This window comes from Lepisosteus oculatus, chromosome 5 (genome assembly GCF_040954835.1).
Source record: "Lepisosteus oculatus isolate fLepOcu1 chromosome 5, fLepOcu1.hap2, whole genome shotgun sequence".
Lineage (NCBI taxonomy): Eukaryota > Metazoa > Chordata > Actinopteri > Semionotiformes > Lepisosteidae > Lepisosteus > Lepisosteus oculatus.
The window spans coordinates 4357739-4383123 of NC_090700.1; the positions used below are offsets into that span (position 1 = coordinate 4357739).

The window sequence follows — 25385 nt, forward strand, 5'->3', positions numbered from 1 at the left end:
GAAGAGGAATAATAATTTTGAGAGGTAGTTGGGGACAAACTGACACTACATCCCAATACCAATACCAGGAGCGGACCAGCTCCACTGAGACCTTGGCTCATAAGAAAGCACCACGAGGAGGAAGAACTGGCTGGAACATTGCTGAAATGTATTTAGGGTAGTGGAAGAATTTCCCGACAGTATACTTTTTGTGTACAAGGGGTTTCTGAACAAAACGCCACAGGATAGCTGGTGAAAGACAGTACAGTTCTGTGTGTAGAGGACTAAGGCCTTGAATGGAGTCAGAGTGTGAAATTTATAGTTTGGAGTGCGTAGATGAATAGTGAGGGTTCTCTGGTCATCGTGGCTGGGTTTTATATCTTCTCGGGTGTGCAGGCAGGTGAGGCCATGCCCAGATCATCAAGGGAAAGCTGTTTAGTCCAGGAGTAGAGCCTCTCCGCCTCTTCCTCCCACTCTTCTTCAGAGAACCGGGCTTCGTCTCCGGGGATATCCGCTGGAATGACGTCCTGGAGCTCAGCAAGGACCGCCACATGTGGAGAAGCCCGCTCCTCCTCATCCTCCTATGGGAAAGATATAAAAAGGTTGCTGTGACCAAGCTGGAGTGATGAAGACTGTGCCTTGTGTTGTGGGCCGGGCAGGAGGTGGGGGCTGACCACTGTCAAGGCTCCATGGAGGAGCTGCACTCACATGGCAGCAGTGGGGGCGTTATGACCTCAGAAAGGCACAGGAGGTCAAATCCGGACTGAATTCCGTTATGAAGTGAGGTGTGACAACTTGGGGTACCTCAAGGGCCCTCTGTGAGCGGGGCTGCTTATAGATGCACCACTGTACAAGTAAAAAGGGTGTTGGAGCTAAACTGAAAGCAGAATCACAGAAAATGGCCCTGCGGCCCTTCTCACCTTCCTGTCGCGCTGCAGAGAGTACAGATCCCTCATCTTGGCAGCTGTGTGCCGGGCTCTGCTGGACCGCCGGGACGAGGGCTTGGCACTGACGGGCTGCGGCGGGCCGGGCCTTCTCGCGGAGGCGACCGAGGAGGGAGGGACTGCAGGGGATCTGCGGAGGCAGGGACACGCTCATGTGGGGGACACCCTCGGCCCTCAGCTGGCAGCTTCGACCCCCCAAAAGAAATAAGACTTGATAAGCTTCATCGTGGGTCTGAGATTATACAAAAGGTTCAGCTATCCAATACTGACAGCCACCGAGACACGTCTGGGAGCAAACAGGACAGACCAGTCAGTTTTACTACCTGGAACACTAGGACTGTCCTTTAGCTTCTCACAAAATAGTCTTATAATGGGATTTCAGTTAGCACCAAGGAATGACAGTCTTATCACTGGCAGTGATGCAGGGCTGCCCAACTGCCTTCTATAAAATGCTTTCTTGCTTTGTTTTTACTGCAAAAATACCCTTTTAAGCAAGTTTAATACAAAAATACCCTTTTAAGCAAGTTTAAGTGCATGCAGCCCATTTCTTTATTTGCATTTCAGCAACCATAACCTTCAGCTGCTGAAAGGAAGGCCAGTCCGCGGTCCTACCTGAGCTGCTGAGGGGGCCCAGGCTGGTTTGGTCCTGCCCTGTTGTGCCACAGCGCCCCCAACAGGGCGGGGTCTGCAGGGCATGCCAGGGGAGTTCTGCGCAGCCCCTCCAGAGACAGGGTCCTCCAGGTGTTCTCTCGTCCTCCCAGGCACGCCGGCGTCTCGTCCAGGTGGCTGTTGTACTGCAGACGGGAGGTTTGCTCGGTCAGGCCTAGTCTTTCCCGCCCTCGCCGCTGTTCTTTGAAAGCAGGATGAGCTCAGCGGCCAGAGCGCAGCAGGGCCGGGCCCTGACTTGCACGCGCGCTGTATCTCGCTCCCGCTAGACGGCGGAGACTGTACTCCACCTGCATGTAGTCTTTCGCGCACGTGACGTCGGCCACGTCCACTATCCTCCACCTCGCCCGCTGGGCGTTGTCCAGCCTGAGCTGGCTGAAGAAGGCCCTCCTGCCCATCATCCTGCAGGCGTCGGACGCGGCCTGGGGGGGAGAGAGGGAGACCAGGGCGAGATGGGCGTGCGCGGCGGGGCGCTGGGGAGGGAGCGTGCTCTGTGGGAGCTGGATTACCTCGCTCGCCGGGCGGATCGCGCTCCCACTGAAGTATTTGCTCCCTCCTCTGTGGTGAAAGATCTTGAACACAATCACAGGAGGGAACTCTGAACCACAAAACCTGCAATTGAAACCCAGGACAGGCTCAATTAGAAGCTGTTTCGATACTTTCCAGTTTAATACTTAATATTATGTCCTGCGTGTTGTTTGCTCTGTAGGTAGCTTCAAATCCAAACTCAAAACTTTACCATGGCCTGTGTCTGATTGCCCTACATCCTATCTGTATGAACCTGCATTCTTTTACTTTTTCGTGTATTTTTTGTCTTTTCCTTTATCACCATGTACAGCGTTCTTGGGTTTGGAAAGGTGCTTCATAAAAAAGTTATGACACTTCTAAAATTAAATGCAAATCGCAATGTAATGTGATTCCAAAATGCTTTGGTCTTAAGACCCGGAAGGTCTGGGCTGATCCCAAGTTCTACTCGTTTTGAAGTTAGAATTAAAGTGCCACATCAATAATAAGAATAAAGCACACCCAACAAGTACTGAAAAGTGTTTTCTGCTCGTTTCCCGTCACTGGCTCCTGTACGACGGTGTCTGGTGTTTGCCCTTCCACACCCCCTGCAGCTGTGGGGCGACTGTGTTCAGGCCTACAGATCAGGGTTACAGCCCTGCTGGTTCACAGTGTCGTCTGCTGGTTCGACTCGTTCACCCTTCCTGGATTGTGCAGTCGGTTGGCATCAGCCACGCCGTGAGACGGGTGCGTTTTACCCTGCGGACGATGTCTGGGTGCACTAGCTATCCTGCTCGGTACGAGAGGACCCGCAGGTTCAGCCGGGGGGGAGCCGGAGTCTGTGGGATCACGTCAGGCGCCTGTAGCCCCCGCAGGGGGACGGTACCTGAAGCGGACCGTGCACTGCAGGCTGGGGTCCCTCAGCAGCTCGGCCTCGCGGGGGCTGACCTTGCGCAGGACCTCTGGGGTCAGGCAGTGCTCCTGGGGGACGGACAGCGCATCACACAAACCCTTCCCCACCGCGGACCCCCGCAGCTCCATCTCCACACCAGTTTCATCCTCAACAACAGAAGGTTTCTTTTTCTGTGGGCAAACGCACTAGAACTAATCGTAAATATATATTAATATATCTCTCACACCTGAAGAAGGCTCCACGGCCGAAACGTGTTTGTCTTTTTTTTTTCCGGCATGGAATAAACCTATGACTTGTTCCATACTTATATTAACACATAATTGACCCAGTTAAGAACATTATTTTTTTGTGTATTATGTGAAATCGTCCTGGTCAAGAGACTTAGCCCTTCACGACACACATACTGACTTCACAAGATCGCTCAAGCAAGCAAAATCAAGTTATTTCGGCAGGGCCTCACTTAAACCTCTATTTGTGATCCTGTTTGCAGTTAATCTTCCTTTACCCCCTGCCCCCAATCCTAGAACTACTCTCTCTCTCTCAATTCAATTCAATTCAAGGTGCTTTATTAGCATGACCGATGGGTACAATCAGTGTTGCCAAAGCAAATAAAAATAATAAAATTAACATAGAACAAAACAAAAAATAGAAGTAAAATAAAATCTACAGACATGTTACAGACATTTACAACAAAGACATATTATATAATATCGACATATACATTCTCTCTCTCTCAGTATACATTCTCTCTCTCTCAGTACTTGTGCTGCAAACGTTGAACCGTTTGCAGCAGAAACCTAGTTGTAACGACCCTGAAGCGGCACGCCAGCGCCAGGGTTTGATTTAGCCGTGCGTGACTTCAGACAGGGTCCGGCTGGACCTCACAGCGGCGCGCCCTCCCTACCGCCGCGCAGACCGTGTGCTTCAGCAGGCGGAACAGGCGCCGGTCCCGGTGCGAGCGCCAGCGCCGCTGGATCCTGCGGGCGGCGGCACCGAGGTCCATGTGGTCCATGTGGTCGTCTGGGGAAAGGACAGTGAAGGACGCACACGGGGAGGAACGCAGTTCACTATGGAGGCAAACAGATGCAACCACACTCACGGAACGGGCAAAGGTTTATTTCACGCAGACAGGAAAGGAGCACACGCACAAAGCCCTGCAGTCCAAACGGGGTGTCTCTTCTCTTTCCAGCGTGGCATAAACCAAGACGCAGCGCGAACACTTCTTCGGCAATAATAATAGTTGCTGAATCATAATATGAAATACCTTTCCAATGATGGTAAGCACAGCCGGTCAGAGCACAGCTAAAAACTGATAGCGAGCTGTGCTTTTTTTTTTAAGAGGATGCCTTTTTAGTTATCACCAGTGGTGACACGATGTTACCCACTGTACGTCTGCTCGGGAGACTGTTACCCATTCAGATCCGACTTGTTTTATGTATACTACAGAACGTCCTATATACGGGAAAAAAAACGAAAAATAAGGATATGAATAGACAAAAACGCCTAAGAAAAAGAAAAATATCTTTCCGGATCGGAGAAAAAAAAAACTATTTCGTAGGTCATTTAACACAATTCTCCATTAAAAAAAACTAGCTAAGTCTTAAAGAGAAACAGTGCAAGCGAGTACTTACATCATAAATGCTAAACGGTTGAACGTGCCCTTGGAAACGTTCTTCTATAATTTCCCTACATGTCTCGAATAAACATAAGGGGTGCTTTGCGCTTTGCATTAGTTTCGGGGTCCTGGGTGCGCGCAACCTCTACGCTGCGTTTGCGTGTGTTGCTAGGGGATACAACCTTGACGTGTCGGTGCACCTGTGATCGGCGGCCAGGCGGGGGCGCTGTGTAGCCAAGGCGAGGCCGTGCGCGGAGGAGGTGTGTCCGTCTTCGGCCGCCGTAGGACGTATCGCATGGCGCCGCCGAGAAGGACTATGTACAAGGTGAGAACAAACTTTGCCAAAAAATATATGTCTATTCAGTCGTACTGGAGATGCAATCCAAGATGCTATGTCCTCAAACAGAAGCATTTTAAGGAGCTTTTCTAACTTTGGGTTTTGTAATAAAGTGTCGTGTTACAGTGGAAGTCTGAGCAGTAGGGCGGTACAGCACAAGAGAGGGTTTTAGCCATGCTGGTAGTAAGATACCCAAGAAGGACGTGCTTTAATGCTTGCAGAATTTGCCAGTAACGCAGTTCCCAACCCGGCCTCGTTTTGATGCTTTTTGATAAGTATTGACCAGCAGTTGAAAATCGTGGGCTTGCGCCTTTGTCTGTGTTATCTCGGAAGGTGTTCATCTCGCCATCGTTTTTCATCCCAGCTATGTTGAGGACCCGGAATCCCAGTTCTTCCGGATCTGGCCGCCTAGATGCTTTGAAATAGATTGAGACTCGTTAGCTTGTCGCAAAATATCACCTGACTGGTGCCGTCCAGGTTTCGGTTTTACAGCTGTAGGGACAGGAAGTTAGTCGTTCCTAGCTGTTTTTCCTACACTTGTGTGACACTGGCTGGCTAAAACACTTAGCTCAAAGAGCGTTTTTAATTTTAACCAGAAATCTACAGTGTATCTCGTCGGAGTATTGCTCTATTGGTCATTCCATTTGCTGCCTCAGTAACAACTACCTGCTTTGGGGGCGAGTCATGCTTGTGACGGTGGCGGTGACTGGACCAGCGTGCAGGGAGAGAGCTGAGGCTGTCCAGCTTTGTGTGATTGAAACTCTCCTGCCTGACACTTGCCCTTGTTAACACTGTTCGGTTATAGCCTGGTACCTGGTTTTCTTTCTGTCGATCGCCGTTGTCTTTCCTTCATCGCGTTGTCTTCTGCGCAGCAATGGCCTGGGTCTCTTGGCCAAGCTCGTCGTCGTTGACTTAGAATTTGTTCTCAGCCGACATATCTCATTAAATAAAGGATTAAAACGGAGCGACGTTGCCTTGTTGTTGCTTTTCCACAAGGGGCTCGGATGACACATGCTACTCTACGCTGGTGTAGAAGGAGCAGCTGTAATGGGAGCTGATTTTGTTACCCAGAGATACGCTGTGATGTGTTATCGCTCAAGGGTTGTATCAGATTCCTTCTCGAAAAGACTTATTAAGCTGCTGCTGCAAAAGGATACCACCTTGAAACTGTAGGCCATCAGAACCTCAGTATGTAGAGAATTGAACTCGCAAGGCTTGCTACAGTATATACAGCAGATAGGGATGATAACATGCCGGCCTGAACTATGAAAACAACACAGAGGCAGGTGTGCCTGAGCAACAGAGGGTTTAAACAGGATTGAATTCTGCCTCAAGCCAGCGTGTTGCAGTCTCAACAACTCCCCCCACTGCGTGCCTGACCCTGTTGTATTCATCTGTGAACAAAACACACCTGTGCTGGAAAGGCAAGCCATTATACCCTTTTTTACAGAAAACCATACTTATCAATCTTTTACACACCAAGAAATAAAAGATAAAACATTTAAATTGTATCCATTAAAGCTTGATGCATGTTACAGGTGCAGCTCTAAATTGTAATTCGCTTGTTGCGTCTTACTTTGGGGCTAGGAGATATTTTTTATTCTTCTTGATCTTAGTGTGGTTTTGATACGGTAAATCATTCATATTTGTCTATCAATGCTACTGTCTTAAACATGTTTCACTCTTGTCCGACTGGTAGGCAGTGTTTTGTTTGTCTTGGTCCTTGTAAATCCCCCATGGCCCCAAGTCGATCACGGTGTGCTGCAGGGTTCAGTCTTGGGCCCTTCGCTCTTTATTACTTACATGCTTCCTCTTGGGCAGATCGTACACAAACATGGTCTTCAGTCTCACTGTCACGAAGATGCTATTCAGATTTACGTTAAAACTTCTTCCTCTTCTGATCTCTGTCACTTATCTCTTGCTCTAACTCACTAGGGGTATCTAAATCTACATTGAATGAACTCCAGTATGTCCAAAATTTTGGACCTGACCAGGTCTAGTGCAAGTGATCACATTACTCCTATCCTGGAGTCCCTGCACTGGTTTCCTATCCAATTCCATGTCATCTTTAAAAGCCTGATGCTCACCTGTCTGATCTATTATCGCCCTACTCCCCACCTCACAACCTTCGCTCTTCTAATTCACAACTGCTATCTATGTCTGATTCTGCCTGCTTGATTCCTGCATTTATAACACCAACGCTTGATTTCTGCTGCTCTTTACTCTGTGGCTCCCTAACACTCTTCTCCGTAGGTTGCACTACAGTATGTCCAAAACTGCAGCCAGATGACTGACTCACACCAGACCCTCACAGCACATCACTCCTATTCTTAAATCTCTTCACTGGTTGCCCATAAAGTCAAGTATACAATATAAGATCTTGTTACTGACTTTTAAGGCTGCAAATTGTCTGGTTCCATCATCCATCTCTGAACTCCTCCGTGGTTCCACTCCCTCCTGTTGGCTCCGCTCAGCTGAGGCTGGTCCTGTGCTCACTGTACCCAGGAATAAATCTTGTTCTTTTCAAATCTAAACTCAAGGTAAAACTCACATTTTTACTAGGGCCTGCGTCTGATTGCCTTGCAGTTTTTTCTTGTTTCATTTTTCTTGCTTTTTCTTGTATTTTTTTCTCCTTTATCACTATGTACGGCGTCTTGGGGTTTGCAGTGGCGCTTTATAAATGCGTTAGTTTGAGAAAACCAGACCCACGTTTTGCGGTTCTCCTGGTGCTGTAAGTATATATTTTGTCCGCTAGGGGGAGATATTGTCGAGGCTCAGAAACATACGAAGTCGGGGTGTTTTCAAATGTGAAACATATTGTGTTTTACTGTCTGGAGATCGGCGAGACCGTACTGCCGGCGCCGCACTGTTGGCGTTTCCCTGCCTTCTTACAGCGTTTAACAACAGGACGAGCCTGAGATATTAGAAGGCTACCATGACCCTTTCATATTAAAGACCTCCTGACTCCTGTACCTCCTAGCGCCAGCGGCAGGCAGATCAGGCTGCAGGTCTACAGGAGTGGCCACTTACGCGTTGTGCTGTGTATTAATCACTCCACATGGACGTCCACCTGCCCCAGACGCGCAGAGCTGCAGATCAGGACGAGCTCTTAGCCACAGTGTTATAAGCATTGTTATATTCTTAGTGTTATTTTATACATTTGCTTAATATGCACGACTTTCGCAGCTGCAGACATTCCTATTGGCACCCTGTGTCTGAAACGGTTATTAGTTGTATAGGTGGGTTTTTTTTAAGTGTTGGGCATAGTTCTTAGAAGTTCAGGTAACATTTACTCGTCCCAGAAGACAAAGGCCGTGGTGCCGTTTTGAGTTAGATGATTTAAGACACAGTCATCAAAGCAATTACTTACCCCAGTGTGGAAGTGGAAAGTTAGTTTGAAGAATAGGGGTTTCCTATTACTAATGTACTTGGCTTAAACGTTTGTCTAAATTGACTTACAAACGTTTAAGCCAAGTCCATTAGTAAATGTGTACACACAGTTGGGTATTTTACTGGAACAGTCAGTGAAGCAGCAGTGTTTCACCTGGGACTTGAACCCACAGCTCCCCCGTCATCAGTCCAGAGCTGTGACCGCTGTGCCACACTGCTGTTAATGAGGCTGGCTTTTGCAGCTCTGAGATGTTAAGAATCAGGTCTGTCGTGTGCCTGTTCGACTCCCCAGTGGCCACATTCGTCACACAGTGACCAGCACCCTCTTACACCTGTTCGTTTAATAAGGAGACACACCTGAAGTTGAGGAGGCACATTTTTAAAATGTGCTCACACCTGAAGAAGGCTCCACGGCCGAAACGTTGTGTTTTCTTTCTTCTTTTTTTCAGCAGGGAATAAACCTCTTGTTCCTTTGCAGCCTACGCATGCTGACGCAGCTGCCCGTCTGAACTACATTTTTTAAATGTTGACATCACATTACAGTGCTTCGCAAAAGTAAGATAAGATAAATGAAGTCTTCAATCTGAAATTCCGGATGTTGAACACAATCTTACGTTTGGAAAAATGTGCAGGCACCATTGTGTGAATGTCATGGGATGTGTCTGAATACTACTTGTAAGGCACTGTATGTTTGCCACAGCCTTTTAAAAACCAGCCAGTGTGATGACCTCAAACTTCACTGTGTTTTATTTCCTGTAGGATAAACACAGGTGTTAACTAAGTCCGGTGGTACTTGCTTTATGAACATGTTCTTCCTGATGTGTTCTGTAAATCTTTCAGGAGGCTACCTGAGGACCTTCCTGCTGGCGTTTGGTGTCTAGGTGGTTGAGTTTTAGGAGTTTGTCCCTTTTAGGAAATAGTGATGTGCTGTGATGGTCTCAGCCTGTTGGGGTTAGGAGGTGTTCTGGACCAGCGCCGGAGTGCAGAGATCTGTGCAGGTCAGACAAGAGTGACGGCTGAGGCTTCTTGATGTCACACAGATCTTAGTATTCAAGGATATCATTTTTCAGATAAATCCTAGACCGCTCTCCGAGAGAATCCCTCCATGCACTGTATTTTCTAAAAATACAATACATGATATACCAAAGACCCTCCGCAGTGCTAAACAGTCCCTGTCCCAACCTGCCCCAGTAGAGCAGTGGAGGAAAAAGACGACAGACTCTCATGGCGATTCCTACTTTGTTAGAATGGCTGTGGCTTTTCCCTGTACTCCAGCAGGGTCTGCGTTTCCGGGCTCTCCTCCGTGTTTGTGAGAGAGCGATCGGATTGCTTCCAGCTTTTGTCCTCCCTCGCCGGTCCTGTGCAGCCTGAAGTGTCCGAGGTGGGATCTGATTGACTTGCTCCGTTTCCCCCTTCCGGCCAGCGCGTTCTGTGGGATGTGTGACTCAGGCCCTCCCTGCGGTGAACTCTCGCCGACCCCCCCACCCCCCCCGTCCTTCCCCGGGGCGGGGGGTCATTCCTTCCTCTGCCGCGCGAAGCCGCAGAGCCGGCGTCAGGCTGGTTCGCTCCGTCTCGGAGCCGTTCCACAGGCGCAGCCTCTCCCAGAGAGCCGGCGAGGAGCCGCCTGTCTGAAAACACTGTCTTATTGTCCTTTCAGTGAAGGAGATGAGGGCGGCGATGCTCCTCTCCGCTGTAGTCCACCCGGGTCAGGTCCTGCCCTGGACAGCCGTGGCAGTGCGGGAAGAGGCAGCAAGGCCTCTTTTCTTAAATTCCCCTCTTTGTCTAGAAGTTCAAATGAAGTGTCGGCCTTAACACCCAATCCATGTTCTCTGTCTTGTATGCACCGATCTTTCACCCTCCCTGCAAGTCACATTCTGCACTTAAATGCCATCTGCTGGGGTTTGCCCAGTTTTGAGTTTCGTATCAATCACTTTGAGTTCCCGCTGCTGCTGGTACGGGGCTCGCTAACTGTCCTGTTGTGGCTAGTCGACGACATTCCCAGAATCCAGGTCCAAGTGCCAATTTCTGTGCCAGACCTGACTGCCAGTGTGTTTCTTTAGGTGGCGTGGCTGGCAGCCGTGCCTGGAGGGTTGAGCCTGGCAGAGGGGAGGGTGTGTGCCGCCAGCGAGGACAAGCAGGAGTGCGCCCCCCTGAGGACGGATGAGGTATTGCACCCTCGGCTGAGCCTTTTCCTGTGCCGCACCCTGAGGTCAGACACCTGCAGACAGAATAGCTTACACATGGCGAGGGAGGCCTCACACACAACCCAGGCAGGTCAATCTTTGAGTCCTGATTCTGGAGTCACATCAGACTGTCCTAGCCTGTGCACTGCTAGAGGGCAAACCTTTAACTTTCCCTCTTGCGGTTTGGAGCAGATCATTAGTACCTTTCACTCTGTGAATAACAAAGATGTTTTCTTTTTAAAGACAAGCAGGCATAATGTGCTGAAATTCTGAAATTGTAACAAAAGACTGGCCATCAGACTGTAATCAAACATACGTCAAGCATATGTGCATGTCAGTAAACACTGAAAACCAGGTGGTTTTACAGTATATGCAATATTTTTACTTTAGGATAATGTCATATTTATATGTTTATTTTTTTCTTAACCCTTGGAAAATGTGCAAGAAAAAATGATGCTGTTTTTATCCTCAGTCTGACTGGCACATGATTTATTACGAATGCTTATTTCCAATAATAAAGGGCATCTCGTACTGCAGTATCTCAAAGAAGCTTCATAAGAAAAAAGATTTGTTTTGAACAGGAGGAGGGTCAGTGAGGATTTGGACTTATCTAGAGCCACTCAGACAGCTAAACCTGAGACAGACAGACGGAGGAGTTGGTCCAGTCATCAGCAAATCCCTTTAATGTGGCCCCTGTGCTCCTGTGTTCTCCAGCTGTCTCTGTACACAACACCACAGCAGAAGTACAAGTTCGTGGAGCCCGAGGTCAGCCAGCTGGAGCAGGGCGTCTCGGTGCTGAGGAGATCTGCAGAACCGTACACCTCCTGGTGCCAGGTACGGCCCGCTGGCACTGAGCTTGACAGGAGCCAGAGTCCCATGGCAGAAGGATCGCTGCTCTCTCAGTTAACCACAAGCATCGTGCTGCAGGGATCCCAGCTACCCAAAAAAGGAAAAACGGGCTTCTTGAATCAAAGTTGATTTAATCTACAACAAATGCAAAGGCCCAGAATGCTGTGACCATCACTGATATTTTGTGCTCTGCTCTTTGGCATGACAGGGTGCTGCAGCAGATTGTATAGCCACAGCAGTGCATGATGCTTCGGGGATTTACTGTTGCAGCGCGAGATGCAGTAAAGGGGAGCCTCTTGCTGTAGCTTGATTTTTTTTTTTTGTCCGCTTTGGGCTTTTGTTGTTTGATATCGCTTCTGTTCTTATTCTGTTTCAGTAAGTGGGCCACATGGCAGTGGAGAGAGCGCAGGTATCAAAGTGCAATCTGAAATTTGGAGACATGTCATTTAAGTGTTCTGTCAGTAGGTATCACACTGAGATGCAGGACAGGTGCCAGCTGGGTGGATGTGGGCCTGTTCGTGTGAGGAAGAATGCGGTGTTGGAGATCCAGCAGGATTAAATTGCAGATGGAAAGCGAAGCAGGGGTGTCTGATCCTTTCCCAGGGGCCCAGTATATCTGCTAGTTTTGATTCTAGCTGTTAATGAGCTAACCCAGCTGGTTAGTGGTTTAACAGGAGCAGTTTAACAGCTTCCGCCAGCTGCTTTACAGAGATACAGGGATACCCTGCAGATCCACCGGCCTTCCAGAACGGTTGCCAGTTCAAATCCCACTGCCAGCAGAGGAATCCTACTCCATTGGGCCCCTGAGCAAGGCCCTTAACCCCAGCTGCTCCAGGGGTGCCGTATAAATGGCTGACCCTGTGCTCTGACCCCCAGCTTCTCTCCCTGTCTATGTGTCTCATGGAGAGCAAGCTGGGGTATGGGAAAAGACGAATTCCTAATGCAAGAAATTGTATAGGGCTAATAAAGAAACATTATTATCATTATTATCCATAGGTATTCTCCATGCCAGCATGTCATAAGCCCCAAATTAAAATCTGAAAACTCAATTTCAAGACCTTATAGTTTTGTTAGATAAAATCAGTAATCCCTGAGGGCAGATACCTGGCTCGGCTCCGGTCCCTTCCTTATTCTCCTGTACATCGACACCGCCTGCAGCCTTCATGCTTTGTGAATCGCTGCCAGTCTTGCTCTCCATCCAGACTCCTAGTCCTGTTTCAGAGCAGGCGCTGGCCTGGGTTTCCGTCCACGGCCGCAGGCAGGGCTGCTGGTTCTCCTGGATTGTCTTCTACTCCCCTGCGCTTTCATGAAGGAGAGACCAGCCCCCCTCGCCAGCTCTGTCCCAAATTTGTCAAGTCTAATTGCCATCATGGTCAGTGCGCTCACTCACGACAAACAGCCTGAGGTTCACGTCGGCTTTTAAACTCTGTTTGATTTTTTATATTGCTGTTTCCTGAGCGTCCCTGAGCATGAAACGTTGCTCACTTTATTACTCTGTCCTTTGGCATTTACTCAGTTTGCCTGGGTCTTCATGGGTCTTGTAGTGGCTAAATTAGCTTGTCTTCTGAGAATATATTGAGCTGCTGCCAGTTCTGTGCTGCACATTGGCTGTCACACATTCCCTGTCCATATTGCTTGAGCCTGAACAACCTTTGCTAACAGAGGCTGATTTGTTAGTACACATAAGGCATTTTGTGACTGCAGGGGCTGTGCACTTGCATAATGTTATCATAAAACTTCGTAGTTTATCCAGTCGGCTCGTTACGGTAGATTTGGTGTATTGATTTCCAGTATTTAACCAGAGAGAGGAGGGATTTGATAAGTTTCAGGAGAAGTTCTACCAATCAGTGTGTCCTTTCTGCCTTCGATAAAAAAGAAGTGGCCCTAGTTTCCCGATGCTGTCCTTCTGTTGTGGTTTTTATTTCCTCTAATCTTTGCTCTTTTGTCTTTTTGGTTTGGGCTTCAGGGGGTGTGCACAGCAGCGAGACCAAAGATCGGAAGCTCGGTCCAGCTGGGAAAAGGTGAGACGCGCCCGTGCCTGGGCTGTCCTCCGTGCCAGGCTGGGAATGGCACGAGTCCTCGCTCAGGAAGCACTTCCTGCCATTCTCCCCAAGCCCCTCAGTCACGCTGACCCCGCCAGCTGGCCGGCGTCACGGGACGTGCACTGTCCCCTGTCTGCGCTGGATCACAGGGCTCCTGGCAGTGTCCCCCGGCCTCTTCCAGCTCTGTCGGCCAATACAGCCCAGCGACAAGCTGTCGGCTATATTCCTCTCTCCCTTTCTTGTTGCACCCCCAGGAATCCATAGTAGAGTTAAAGTTAGATATCAGAGCCGGTTTCTGTCCTGAATTGTATTGGAACGTTTCTGTCATGTTTTTTTCTGTGTTGTTTTTACGTAGTTGCACAATGACTGACCAGCATGAGAATAATTGCTGCTGTGAGGAGCTTTGTTATGGGCTTTGAGAGGACCTTGGCGATTTGGACCTGATTCCTTCATTTCCTTCAGCCTGTTGTCATTCTAGTTTGACTGCACAGCCCTGTGATATTTAAGCCCTGACGCAGAGATAGCTTTCTCGCGCGCGGAAAATAAAAGCGTGCATCCGTCTGGGCCTGACGCGGACAATCCCGCAGCCAGCTGCTGTGTGTGCCGTGAGAACGGCATGATGAGAGAGAGCCAGACTGTTTCGCTGTGTTTTTAAAGCAGAAGTGCACATGTGCAGAAGGCTGATATCGTGCATGGTGATGCTCTGCACTATACAGAGCTTGAGCAGTCCTCCAACCCGTTTCCTCGCAGACAGCTACGAGTTCCTGAAAGACCCGCCCCCAGGATTCTACCCCCGAGCTGGTGTCATCGGTTTTGCTGGCATTTTAGGACTCTTCCTAGCGAGAGGTAAGGCTACAGCCTTCAAGAGATTGTTAAAAAGTAGCCCCCCTCCCTGCTGCTGAATTAGAAACAGATTCTTGCCCAGCTTTGCAGTAATCAGCTCTGGTGTGCTCTGTGTAGCATAAAATTAAGGGACAGTAAGGCTTTGTGCTGATGCTTTAGACTTGGTTTGTACTGCGGTCTGGACGCTGCACAGTAAGACGTTATTGTCAGTACACCGTGGCATGGTCTGTTTACTGCTGCCTGCCACTTCTTATACAGTGTGGTTGGGTTGTCAAGCAGTGCACTGCTCAAGAAAAATAGGACAGCAACCAGAGTGAATGCTGGAGCAGGTGATCCTTAAAGATCTAATTAGGTAAATTATTTTTCATGCCAGTCCTAGCTGTCTGTCTCTCATTGGTGACGGGTCTCTCCTCTCCGATGAAGGTTCCAGGATCAAGAAGTTGGTGTACCCTACCAGTTTAATGGTCCTTGGGGCCTCCCTGTACTACCCTCAGCAGGCTGCTACAATGGCAAAGGTAGGGTTCCGTCTCTCGTAGTGCTGTGCCTGCCTGCCTGGAAAGGTGCTGCAGGTCATCTCTCAACCGGATAGCTCAGTCGGTAGAGCATCAGACTTTTAATCTGAGGGTCCCCAGGGTTCATGTCCCTGTTCGGGCGTCGTGTTTTGCACTGTTCCAAGAATTACCTTGCACTGTTTTTGTCCTGTTATATTTTCTCTGTTTGCGGAATTGTGCACAGTTTTGATTACTTGATTACATGTTATTTATGTTACTGTTATTGCTATTGTGTTACTGTCTATTGTCTTATCTTCTGTCCTATTAATATACTGCACCTGAGTGACTAATGAGAAACACTTTTCAGTATACTATGCACCTGTGTAAGTTTAATGACAATAAAGTTGAATTGAATTGAATTGAATTGAATCTCCTCGCTTGAGGAAGGGAGCAACTGCTGCTCAGCCGCGAGAGTGGTTTCAGGCTTTCAGGGGACTGGTTGCTGATCGAGAAGCCACCCCTTGGCTGCCGAGAGGTCATTCTGTCTGTCCGCCCTTTCTGGGTAATGTTGAGGCAGAGATGCCTCAAAGCTGAATTCTTCATTACGAAAATCTGACTCGCTCACTTTCCATAACCGCTTGTCCAGTTCAGGGCTATGGTGGCCCAGCAGACACTGGGCCTGAGGCAGGATACACCCTGGATGGGACGCCAGTCCACTGTAGGGCCTATTACATATCTGTGACAGGTGATGGGAGTGTTTGTGTGTGTGTTTTTTCTTGAAACACTTCCCTTATGAAACATTTCCCTAATGACGATCGCAATTGGTGTGTTGGAGGTTGTTTTCACAGAAATCGAGATTATTTTTATCCGTTTTATTATTATGCAAACCGGAAGCTCTCCGCAGCTCTCCGGTGGGCCGTCTCCCGAAAGGGGAAGGGAGCGGTTTGTTTCCATGGGATGTTCGATCCTGGTGTTGTAGGACTGTTTGGGGAATCGTACTTTGTGATCATTTATGATAAAAATAAGCCTCCTTCCTTCCCCTTGCGGGATTGGATTTTTCTGCCGCAAAAGAAAAGTATTTTTTGCACTTTCAGATCCATCGCTCCGATGGAAGTTTCACCTGGCTACAGCGTTTTGAATACAAGGAAAAGGCGTTTGTAGTCAGGTTTAAGCCTCACCAGTAGCTGATAAATGCTTCCACTTTCCAAATTGCTTCTGCAAGGCTGGAATGCTCTGTGCTTGAAGGCAAAACAGGTTTGGGCAGGAGCTGTGCACGAGATCAGCAGGGGCAGGGAAACATGCATGGCATCTGTGCGCCGTAGCACGAGAGGAGATTAGGACTTGTACCCCACCCGCCCGCCTGCTACACAGCAGGAGGGCTTTCCTTTGGTCGGGCCTGTTTGTTGTTTTATGTGCCCGCAGTGTCTGTGGGAAGCTGTGTAATAAAACTACAGGGCTGATTTTCCACAGGACTGGCGCCAAAGAAGGCGGAAGGGGGTTGGGGGGGGTCTCTCACGCCTCCTGCCCCCACCCTGGCAGGCAGATAACGGTTAGGGAGGGTAAAAAAACCCCCGGGCTCTTTCTCAAACCAGAACCAAACACTGGCCATGTGGTCAAAACCGATACCCTGGCGTCTTTCAAAAAACGGATGAGATCTTTGGATCACGATAGGAGGCACTTCTTTACACAAAGGGTAGTGGGGGCCCGGAACAAACTGCCCAGACACGTTGTTGAAGCTGATACCCTGGCTTCTTTCAAAAAGCGGATGAATGAGATGCTTGGATCGATTAAGTACCTACTACCACGCGGGCTAGATCCTCTTTTTTGGCAGTTGTGAGTTTAGGAGTTCAAGCCTTTATTTTCAAGACAAGAAATGAAAATGCCGAGTTTTCAGTCCGGAGGGCACAGGTCACGGTGTTGTTCGGGGGTCAAGCTCTGCCGCCCTCCTCGTTGACTCGGGTGACTTGCTGTCCTCAGGTGACGGGTGACGCCCTGTACGACTGGAGCCTGCGGGGCTATGTGGCCGTGGAGTCTCTCTGGAAAACTGGCAGCCCGGGCAAGCAGCCCAGCGCACAGGTACAGTAACTGAGAGGCCAGCTCTGCAGCTTTCATCCAGCTGTAAAAATCCAGCAGCCACTAGCGACATATATATAGGCTGTTGTGAAAACACCAGTTAAGAATTTGATGTTTTTTTGGGAAATGTGTGCGTGTAAGAAGGCGTCCTTTTTTCCTCTGGGCTGTCCTGTGGGCGAACTGCAAACTCCTTTGTAGGTGAAGCAGGCGGCCAGCTGGCACAGCTTGGCCACAGGGAGAAGGGAAAGGCCTTTGTCTTCCAGGCACCGAACAGTTTCTGGCGTTTTTGTGAAATAAAAATTAGGGGTTAATAAAAAAAAGAACCAGCCTGCGAGCGAACCAGTAATGGGTTGTGGTTTCGTGGGAAGTGGAAGAAGCCAGTTGCTCTGTGGGTCTTGTTGGAGCTGAGCCCATGCTGGGGTGGTACTGATGCTGGCGATGGTGATGTTCAGGGCCTGATCTTGGTGCTGTTTCTGCTTTGACTCAGTCTGAGGGGACCTCGGGGAAGCCTGACGGGAACAGCCAGACAGCGGGGGAGGGGAGGAACTGATCGCTGCAGGTAAGGTGCCTCTGCCGAGACCAGCGAGAACTGCGCATATTTATTTTGGATTCAGTTCCAGCCCGTGTGAAGTTCCGTTTAAGCGGGGTTTGGAATAATAAATGGAACGGGAGCGTGTTTGCGCCTGTGTGTGAACACATTTAGACCAGAGAGAGACAAGAAGGTCAGAAAAACAAAAACAAAAAGAAGGACAGGCAAGAATAAGAGAGGAGCCAGGAGGAGTTGAAACTTGATGCTTGAGCCAGGCGAGAGCCCCTACTTCATGATCATCCACACAAAACGTGACTGGAGCTAAGTATCTGAACCTTGCTAGGGAGAGCTTGCTCTTCTGTGTTTTTAGGGAACTTGGGCTTCCTTTGTCAAAGACGCCTTGGTTAGTGACATCTTTCATGCTTAGGGTGCGTTTTTAGAATAGGGAGATACACTTCCGTTTATTTTGTGGCATCAGGGGTGCAGAAAGAGAGAGAGATTTAGCTGCAGGTTGTTTTGCATTTTTTAGAAAGGCAGCTTATCTCTTACTTAGCCTCTGTAGGCATTATTACGATAGTGCACGAACAGACTCTCCCCGGTCTTCTGTCTCCTGCTTTGCTCTGTGCTCAGTCAGTCTCGGGGCTTTTCAGGGAAACCCAGCTCAGCTGTCATGGTGGAATCATTCAGCCTTTCCTTGCTTCCTCCCTGTAGTTCAGCACTGTACTGTGGAAACTGACTTTAATTTGCAAGAAGGGTAAATGGCCCTTTCTGTTTTTGTTAATATGTTAAGCAACTAGCAACCCAGTGACTTAAAACGGCCCCCTCTGATTTCTCACCTTTATCTTTGCACGTCTGGAAGACATGGGGAATGGTATCCGTGCGAACGGGATTCTTTTTTCAAGAGGAGTGATTATCTCCTGTATCATCGCCTCGGCTCGGGTCGCGCAGCGAAAGGGACTAAGCGAGCGCTTCGTTCTGTGGCGCAAGTGAGCGCGTATGTGAGGCGGCTGGTTTGCGGCAGAGCGCGGCTCTAGGTCTGTACCTGCCCTGTGAACCGCCTCGGGCGCTGTGCTGTGCTTCCGTTCCAGGCTCGTTGCCGGCTGACCCGGGGGTTCGGTGCCGGACCAGTGCGGTGGAGCCGGGCTCCCTGAGCCGCCCTGAGACCCGCGGGGCTGCTCCCCTCCTCCCTCTCTCAGGGCATCTCCCTTGCACCTGCCCTCTCGACACAGCCCGTCTCCAGAGCCCAGGCCGCGCCATCGCCGAGGCTGACTTCCGGCTGCCCTGGCTTGGCTTGTTCCTTGTAATTACTGTATTTATGTAAAGAATTAAACAGCTCTCGACCACGATTCTCCTCTGGGAGGAACTGCTGACCTTTTTTGTTTTTTGCCTGGCTCCTTCAGTCTGGGTTCCCCTGCAGACAGTGTTTCCCAGCAGCTTTCCTCTTCATTGGAAACCACTTTCCCCTCAGCCAACTGGACTGCCCTCCTCTCACAGCTTGTCAGGCCTTGACGTCCACTCCCCTGCCCCACGTCTCCCTCTCCGCCCCGTGGCCTTGCTGTCAGACATCGTCAGTGGCTGGAAGACTGGGGCACTTTATCTCAATATACCAGAACGTTTTTAAAAGGATGCGGTAGGGCTGGTTGGTGCAGGAGGAATACTGTGTGCTGTTTTAGGCCACGCTTATCATAGGCTTTTACTGCCTTGCATGGAACCGGGAGTTTTTTTTGTTGGAGCAACTTCCCGAAATGGCGTGACGCACGGGCTGCAGCTGTGTGGTAGGCCTGCGAGCGCACGGGGCAGGGGAAGTGGGACAGCAGCAGGGATTAGCCCCCAGAAGCTCTTGAGCCTGTTCGGGAGATTGTCTCTAAGCGCCTTAGTCCCTTAGCTGATCCGGCGCTCAAGCAGAGCAGCCCCGCAGAAGCCCCGGCCTCCACATTGGACGGCGACACACAAAACATAACACACAACTCCTTGCAGCACAAAACAAAATACTGTACTCGCGAGCGCCGAATATCGCACGGCGGCCGACCTCCCGTCGTACACTTTGCGATCGATTCAAAACAGTTTCTTTTCTGATTCCGTTGAACGAGTCCCGGGAAATGGTCACTTGCGCTGTTGCCGACACGATAAGGATGAAAGTGTCCGCGGTGGCTCCGTTTCCCTTCCTCGCCGGAGCTCGGCGGCAAGGTTAAAGGGGTGGAAAATCGGCCGAGTCGAGATGAGCACAGATTCTGTCAGGGCGTAGAGCACACCCGGAGAAGAAGGACCTTTTTTGAGGCTTCACTGGTGCGACCAGTAGAGCACATGGCTTGGGCACCATCTTCCTCGATCTAGAATGGAAATCGCAGGCCAGCCACAGACACAGCCTGTTTAGCTTTCAAGTTTCAGATTTCTGTTGATGACGAAGACTTGAAACACTAATAATATATTCATAATCGATTCTTTACGATTATGATATATAATACTTATATAAAAAAATAAAATATATTACATTTTATTTATATTAATATATATTATAGTATCCATTAATATGTATATTTATAGTATCTAGTTACTATTAATATAATTTTATAAAAATATAATGTCTGGAAGCCGTGTGCTCACTCTTCTCCCTTCCTGCAGACCCAGGCGTGCCATACCAGTGGAAAATAAAGGTGGTGGTGGGGGGCTGCGATTTTTAAGAATGCATCATGAAATCTTTGTCCCCCCCCCTCAGTTTTCCAGGCTCCATAGTAAATCAACAAGAAAGCAAGCATTCCTTCTTAAAGTAAGCCACTGTCTTTCCAAGTAACAATCGGTGGTTTGTGTGTGCGTGCACATTTCTCCAAGTTGTAATGCAATTATTGGACCTCTCCACTTGATAAAGGACCAGCTTCAGGTGAGGTGGGAAATGCTGTTGCAGCACTTTTCATCTCTGGGACTCGACAGTTATTTTTGATGTGCCCAGCCTGTAATCCCAGATTGAACTACTTTTGTAGATAATAATTGCACAAAATCATCACAGGAGCCAGTCACTTCCCGTTCCTGGCAGTGGCAGCAGCTGTGGAGCTGCATCAGAAGCTCTGAAGCATGAGAAGGAGGGAACACATGACCACACAGATTGCGCAATCGAACCGCTGTTCTCAAAACAGAGGAGGTCAGCGGTGCACTGGAAGAGCCCTAAAGGCTCTGCTTTTCAACAGGAGAAACATCCAACGTGAATGATGGTAACTGCGGTCACTGGCATGCGGCAGTTATTTCCAGAAAACCATGGTCTTCTACAGAACTTTATTAATCACATCAAGACCTCACACAATGGATGTTACCACTCTTACGACAAACGAAAGGTCACTACTTTTACCTCTTCCATTGTGATCTGACAGTCCTCTTGGAAAGCACAGAATACAAAAATGAATTAAAAAGACAAAAACAGTACTCCCTTCTGACTGATAACAGCTTCCCAAGATCACGCTAATTCTGTGCACCTTGCAGGGACTGAAAGCTGTCAAAACTACTTCTGATACACATTTTCAAATAAACATAAAACAATCAGCAGTCGTGCATTCTTAGAAAAAATAACAATACAAATTTGAGAGAGCGAGAGATTCTTAGAAGGCGTTGTCACAGAAGAACTGGAGCCCTCCTCCTGCGTGTGGGCCAGGGCTTCACTGACTGCAGCTCTTCTTGGCAGACATCTTCACCAGGTACTCCTTCTCGATCTCGAAGAGCCGCCAGCCCTCCTGCAGGGACAGGTCCGCGGCGCCGCGCCGCTTGTAGAACTCGATGGAGGGCTTGTTCCACTCGGCCACGATGAAATGCATGCTGCTGCAGCGCGACTTCACCGCGGTCTGGCGGAACGACACGAGGAAATAATAATAAGATCGGGAACAGATCGGGCGCTCCTTCTCTGTCCTATCTCTCATTTCCGGTTCTCGGCTTTCCTTCCGGTGTCTCTCCCTCTCTCTCTGGGGCTATATACTTCCGGGTCTTTCAGTCTGCCTTCGCTCAGCATTGACGTTCGGATGTCCTGAGACCCGCCTACCACCAGGTCGCCCCACGTCGGCTACCTGAGGGCAAAGGTTTCTATACGGCATTCCCCTAACAGCTGAGCCCGGGCTAAGCCCCGTCTCGCCACTACGCATAGGGTCTTCTCGCTCTCCTGCCTCTCCACGGTTCGTCCCTTCCAACATCCGGGACAGAAACTCGGACACGGAGTCCATCGGACCGAGGAAGCGGGTCAGGGTCCGTTGCGTTGGTGCAAAAGGAGTTCTGTGGCACGCGGCTCTGAGATCTGTGTGTGACGTTCTGGAAAATGGAAAAGCAGACAGGCGTTCGAAACAAAAGCACTTACATCACTGAGGCTCCGCAGGATTTCTGATCCTATTCCATACCCTGAAAAACAGGCAGCGCAGGACTAGTCAGCATATCTGGCAAAACTGAAATAATGCTGGCATTTCAGGACATAGGCACTCATTTGTTAATGACGATCACACAGTACCTCTGAATTCCTTCATGACATAGAAGTCTTCCAGGTACAGCAGTTTTCCAATCCAGGGGTCGTAGGTGAAGTAGTACATGGCAAATCCCACGACAGTGTAACCTAAAGCAGAAGGAAACCTTCAATGAGTCTTGAAGCATTCATTGTCATTGTCAGAAGAATTACAGAACTCCATATTTGAATGACTCTTAGGAAAGAAGTGTCATTTCTCTTTGGCACGCTGAACGTTCCTGTGAAAGCATCATTAAACAGCCACACCCATCTATAAAAAAAATACCAAGCTGCTTGTGCTTATAATAATAGTGGCTTCACCAGGCAAGACAAGGACACCTGACCATCATACTATCTGGCCAGCTGGGAAGAGGTGCAGGGATCTCTAATTACAGAAAATGAGGGCAGCCTTTACCCAAAAAGCAATGGCCGTGCCAGACTAGATCAGTTTACCTGCCTCCTCCTTTGACTGGGACACTGTTTTATTAATAATTTAGAAGAGGCATCAGTAACAAGAAAAACCCGTTTCAGACAAAGGTTGTCACCACTGTATGTACACAGGATTGTCAGACGTAATGTACTCTCTGGACAGTGACGCGTTATGATCATGTATGTTTCTGCTGAACGGATAACAGCACACAGCAAAGCTACAGACTGTAATCTGAAAACCGGTGGCAAGTTAGAGAAAATACTTTCAGAAGACCTTTTAAAATCAAACTCTGAAGAGGAGCGAAAGGCAATGTGATGTATTGAGTGTCGTAGTTTCCATCACCCCTCTGAGACGTACAGTAGGTCCTAGAATCTAAATTTGGCGATTCTTCCCGTTAGCCTTTGCTAGAAATCTGCCAGTGTCCAGCAAAGACATACTGTACAGCCAAGCTGAGCCCACGCAGGTCAGAGAAATCCCCCTAGCATGGGGACTCAGCTCTGGTCCTTCAAGGCCACAGTCCAGCAGGGTCTATAGATCTAGATCTCCAGCTTCTTAAGAACAAGGAAGGGCTTCAAACAGTCCAATTACACAGATAACGTGTGTGTGCTCAATCAGGTTATTAAGGGCCATGGCTGGAAAACTAGAAACCATTTGACTCAGCAGGACTGGACTTGGAACTTGAACAGAGACTCTGAACTCCCTTTCACTTCCTTGTTCTCTTAAACGGTTCTTAGATGTGTTTTGAGGTTGAAACTAACCTTTGACTCTGCACGAAAGTCTCCGAGCGCACATACTGTACACGTGTTTAAAAGAGGTTTACAATCCGTACCCTCGGCTGTCTGCTGCTCCTCGGGAACTTCAGCCACAATGCAGTGGTAGAACGGCAGCTCCCCAAACCCGTCCTCCAGCAGCTCTGCGGAGAGACCGGAGGCGCGGGCAGAGAGGGGTTAATACCGGGGATAATACCGGGGACGGGTGTCCACATCTCAAAAGGCCGTGTCCCACCGCTCCTACCTTTCTCGGTCAAGACGACCTGATCTTCCATTTCCTCGAATTTCGCAAGTTCCTGGAAAAAAAAAAAAACAGGACAGACGAAACAAAAGTTATCAGTCGGGCAACGGCACTTAACTGATCGAGCTCGGCGCTTTTCAGAGAGGGTCCACTAAATCCGACAGCTAGAACTGTCCAAAAAGGGGTGTTCTCGAACCGTCGAAAATATACGGCGTGTTTAATATACTAAATTTAACACCGTTAAACATCCCGCTCATCAAGTGTTTTACAGTTACAGTAAAATATATATATATATGAATCACAGAACAGACAGTGGTGCGGATTCACAGACAGAGCTCCAGCGGTCTCCAAGCTCGTAAGCAGCTCTGATCTCTGCGGTCTGGGCTCATTTTAGCGGAAGCTCTCGCCGGACAAACAGAAAATGTAACCAAAGCGGAATCGTGACGATCGTGGCGTTTTGTCGCTTCAGAAAACGGGAATCATTCTGACGGCTTCGCATTAGCAAAAGTTAGGCTTGTACGAAAAACAAACAGGGCCAGCGTACATGTTAATAAGACTGAAAGTGCTTAAGGGGCCGATTTGATATATTACACCGGATATATTACACAAACATCCACAGAATAATAAGGTAAACACATGGAAGACGCGAATAAAATGTTTTTAAGACTCATTTCCCATCGTATATCGCCTACTGCTCTCAAGCAGCAGTTCACCGGCCCTCGCTGGTTACCTTTATGAGTCGCAGTATGTCAGACACGTCCTTGGGCTCGGCTTTCCGCAAGACGAACTTGGCCATTTTCTTCTTTTGCTCTTTTTCCCCTTTCTCACGAGTCCTCTGAATGTGAAGAGAAGCAGGAGTTGTTTCTTCATTCGGCTCCCAGGAGTGTTACCCCCTCCGCTGACAGTCTGGGACCCAGACCCCCGTGCGAACCGATTACATGCAGGCTCGACTGGCGGCGATGCCGGTTGAAATGGGACCCCGTTCAGCCCAGTCGTCCCCGATTTATAGTCGCAAGCAGGAGCCGTTTCGCAATCTGCCGGCTGAGTCAGGTCCGGAGCAACTTAATATCGCCCAGCCCCGGCGAAACTGTGACGTCGCCGCTTCCAAGCGCCGCAGTCACGCGCCTCCCGGCTCCGCGGCCGGCGGAGGAAAGCGAGAGAAAACAATTATTCTTCAACTGTAATTATTCAGTGACGCTTGCGGAGTAAGAGCTGCTAACTGCGATTCAAACGGAATGTGAGGGGGCACTAACAGGGAACACACACGTACACAGGGAGCCCAAATATACAGACACTAGCCTGTCATGCAAGTCCAGCAATACCAGCAACACAACCAATAAATCAGATTCGCAGCCAACCTGCGAGCTGACAACAAGAAGGTCAGCACAGCAGGGCGCGTTATTTCGAGAACAGCAGGGCACCCCACCCCACTCGAGCAAGCCCATTGCAGTCAACGGACTCAAATCAGGCAATACACGGCGTCGACGATGAGATGTTTTTCCATATGGGCTTTCCAGAAGGGATCAAACTCGCTGATAACTTCCGAGGGCACGTCCCCTCTGTCGCTGCGCCCCTCGCTCTGCTATAAAAACTTCACCACTGCCACCAACCTTTCCAAGACGTTAGTCCAACACTCGTATTCATTGTCAAACTGTCGTTTTAGTCCAGAATCTAGCAGACCATTATCAGCGCAGCGCATAACGTATGCATTTGTCCAGTCGCTATAGCCTACGGCGAGTCCGGACTGATCGTCGCTGTCCCCACACAACTTACATGCGAAACAAAACACTACCTTCGAGGCGGGGATACAGCAGCCATCCTCTTGACACACACCCGCCTCGCCGTTTCCGAGTTTTCTTTTGAAGAGGGTTTTGGCGAAATACCTCTTCTGGTGTTGATGTTGTCTTTCTGACGCTGCAACATCCGCGTCTCGGGTTTTGACGCGGGTTTCCGGGCCCGATGTGGCCCAGCATGCCCGCCTCTGTCCACCTGTTTCACCTGGGCAGGCTGCGGCCTCTGTTGGCTCCACGGCAGCAGGTCCAACAGCCATGGCGGCGGCTCCCGGGTCTTGTGGAGATTTTGGTGGCGTTTCGGACGGCTCGGCCTCCGACCCGTGTT

At 49.2% G+C, this 25385-nt stretch overlaps 3 protein-coding genes across 6 annotated transcripts; 1 reads left to right on the plus strand and 2 right to left on the minus strand.

The window, feature by feature from the left end:
* Window positions 1-127: 127 nt before the first annotated feature.
* c5hxorf58 (chromosome 5 CXorf58 homolog) lies at window positions 128-4818 on the minus strand. 4 transcript variants are annotated; one of them, XM_015341311.2, is made up of 8 exons: window positions 4638-4818; window positions 3911-4073; window positions 2980-3074; window positions 2099-2201; window positions 1880-2011; window positions 1536-1717; window positions 900-1053; window positions 128-560 (listed from the first exon to the last, which is right to left on the minus strand). In XM_015341311.2, exons 1-8 carry the CDS (start codon window positions 4640-4642, stop codon window positions 354-356), a joined length of 1041 nt encoding a protein of 346 aa, XP_015196797.2. In that variant the 5' UTR covers window positions 4643-4818; the 3' UTR covers window positions 128-353. The 4 variants fall into 4 exon arrangements, with proteins under 4 accessions (XP_015196797.2, XP_015196796.2, XP_015196798.2 ...); XM_015341310.2 differs by having other exon boundaries at window positions 1536-1768; XM_015341312.2 differs by lacking the exon at window positions 4638-4818 and adding an exon at window positions 4271-4609 and having other exon boundaries at window positions 1536-1768.
* apooa (apolipoprotein O, a) lies at window positions 4818-18704 on the plus strand. Its single transcript, XM_006627997.3, has 9 exons — window positions 4818-4946; window positions 10409-10513; window positions 11246-11365; window positions 13347-13401; window positions 14173-14268; window positions 14689-14780; window positions 16734-16832; window positions 17317-17388; window positions 18447-18704. Exons 1-8 carry the CDS (start codon window positions 4917-4919, stop codon window positions 17377-17379), a joined length of 660 nt encoding a protein of 219 aa, XP_006628060.2. The 5' UTR covers window positions 4818-4916; the 3' UTR covers window positions 17380-17388; window positions 18447-18704.
* Window positions 18705-20611: 1907 nt separating this feature from the next.
* LOC138216029 (diamine acetyltransferase 1-like) lies at window positions 20612-24391 on the minus strand. The gene is made up of 6 exons (XM_069189889.1): window positions 23998-24391; window positions 23271-23322; window positions 23086-23169; window positions 21836-21937; window positions 21689-21729; window positions 20612-21185 (listed from the first exon to the last, which is right to left on the minus strand). The coding sequence occupies exons 1-6, from the start codon at window positions 24061-24063 to the stop codon at window positions 21003-21005; spliced, it is 528 nt and encodes a 175-aa protein (XP_069045990.1). The 5' UTR covers window positions 24064-24391; the 3' UTR covers window positions 20612-21002.
* Window positions 24392-25385: the final 994 nt, after the last annotated feature.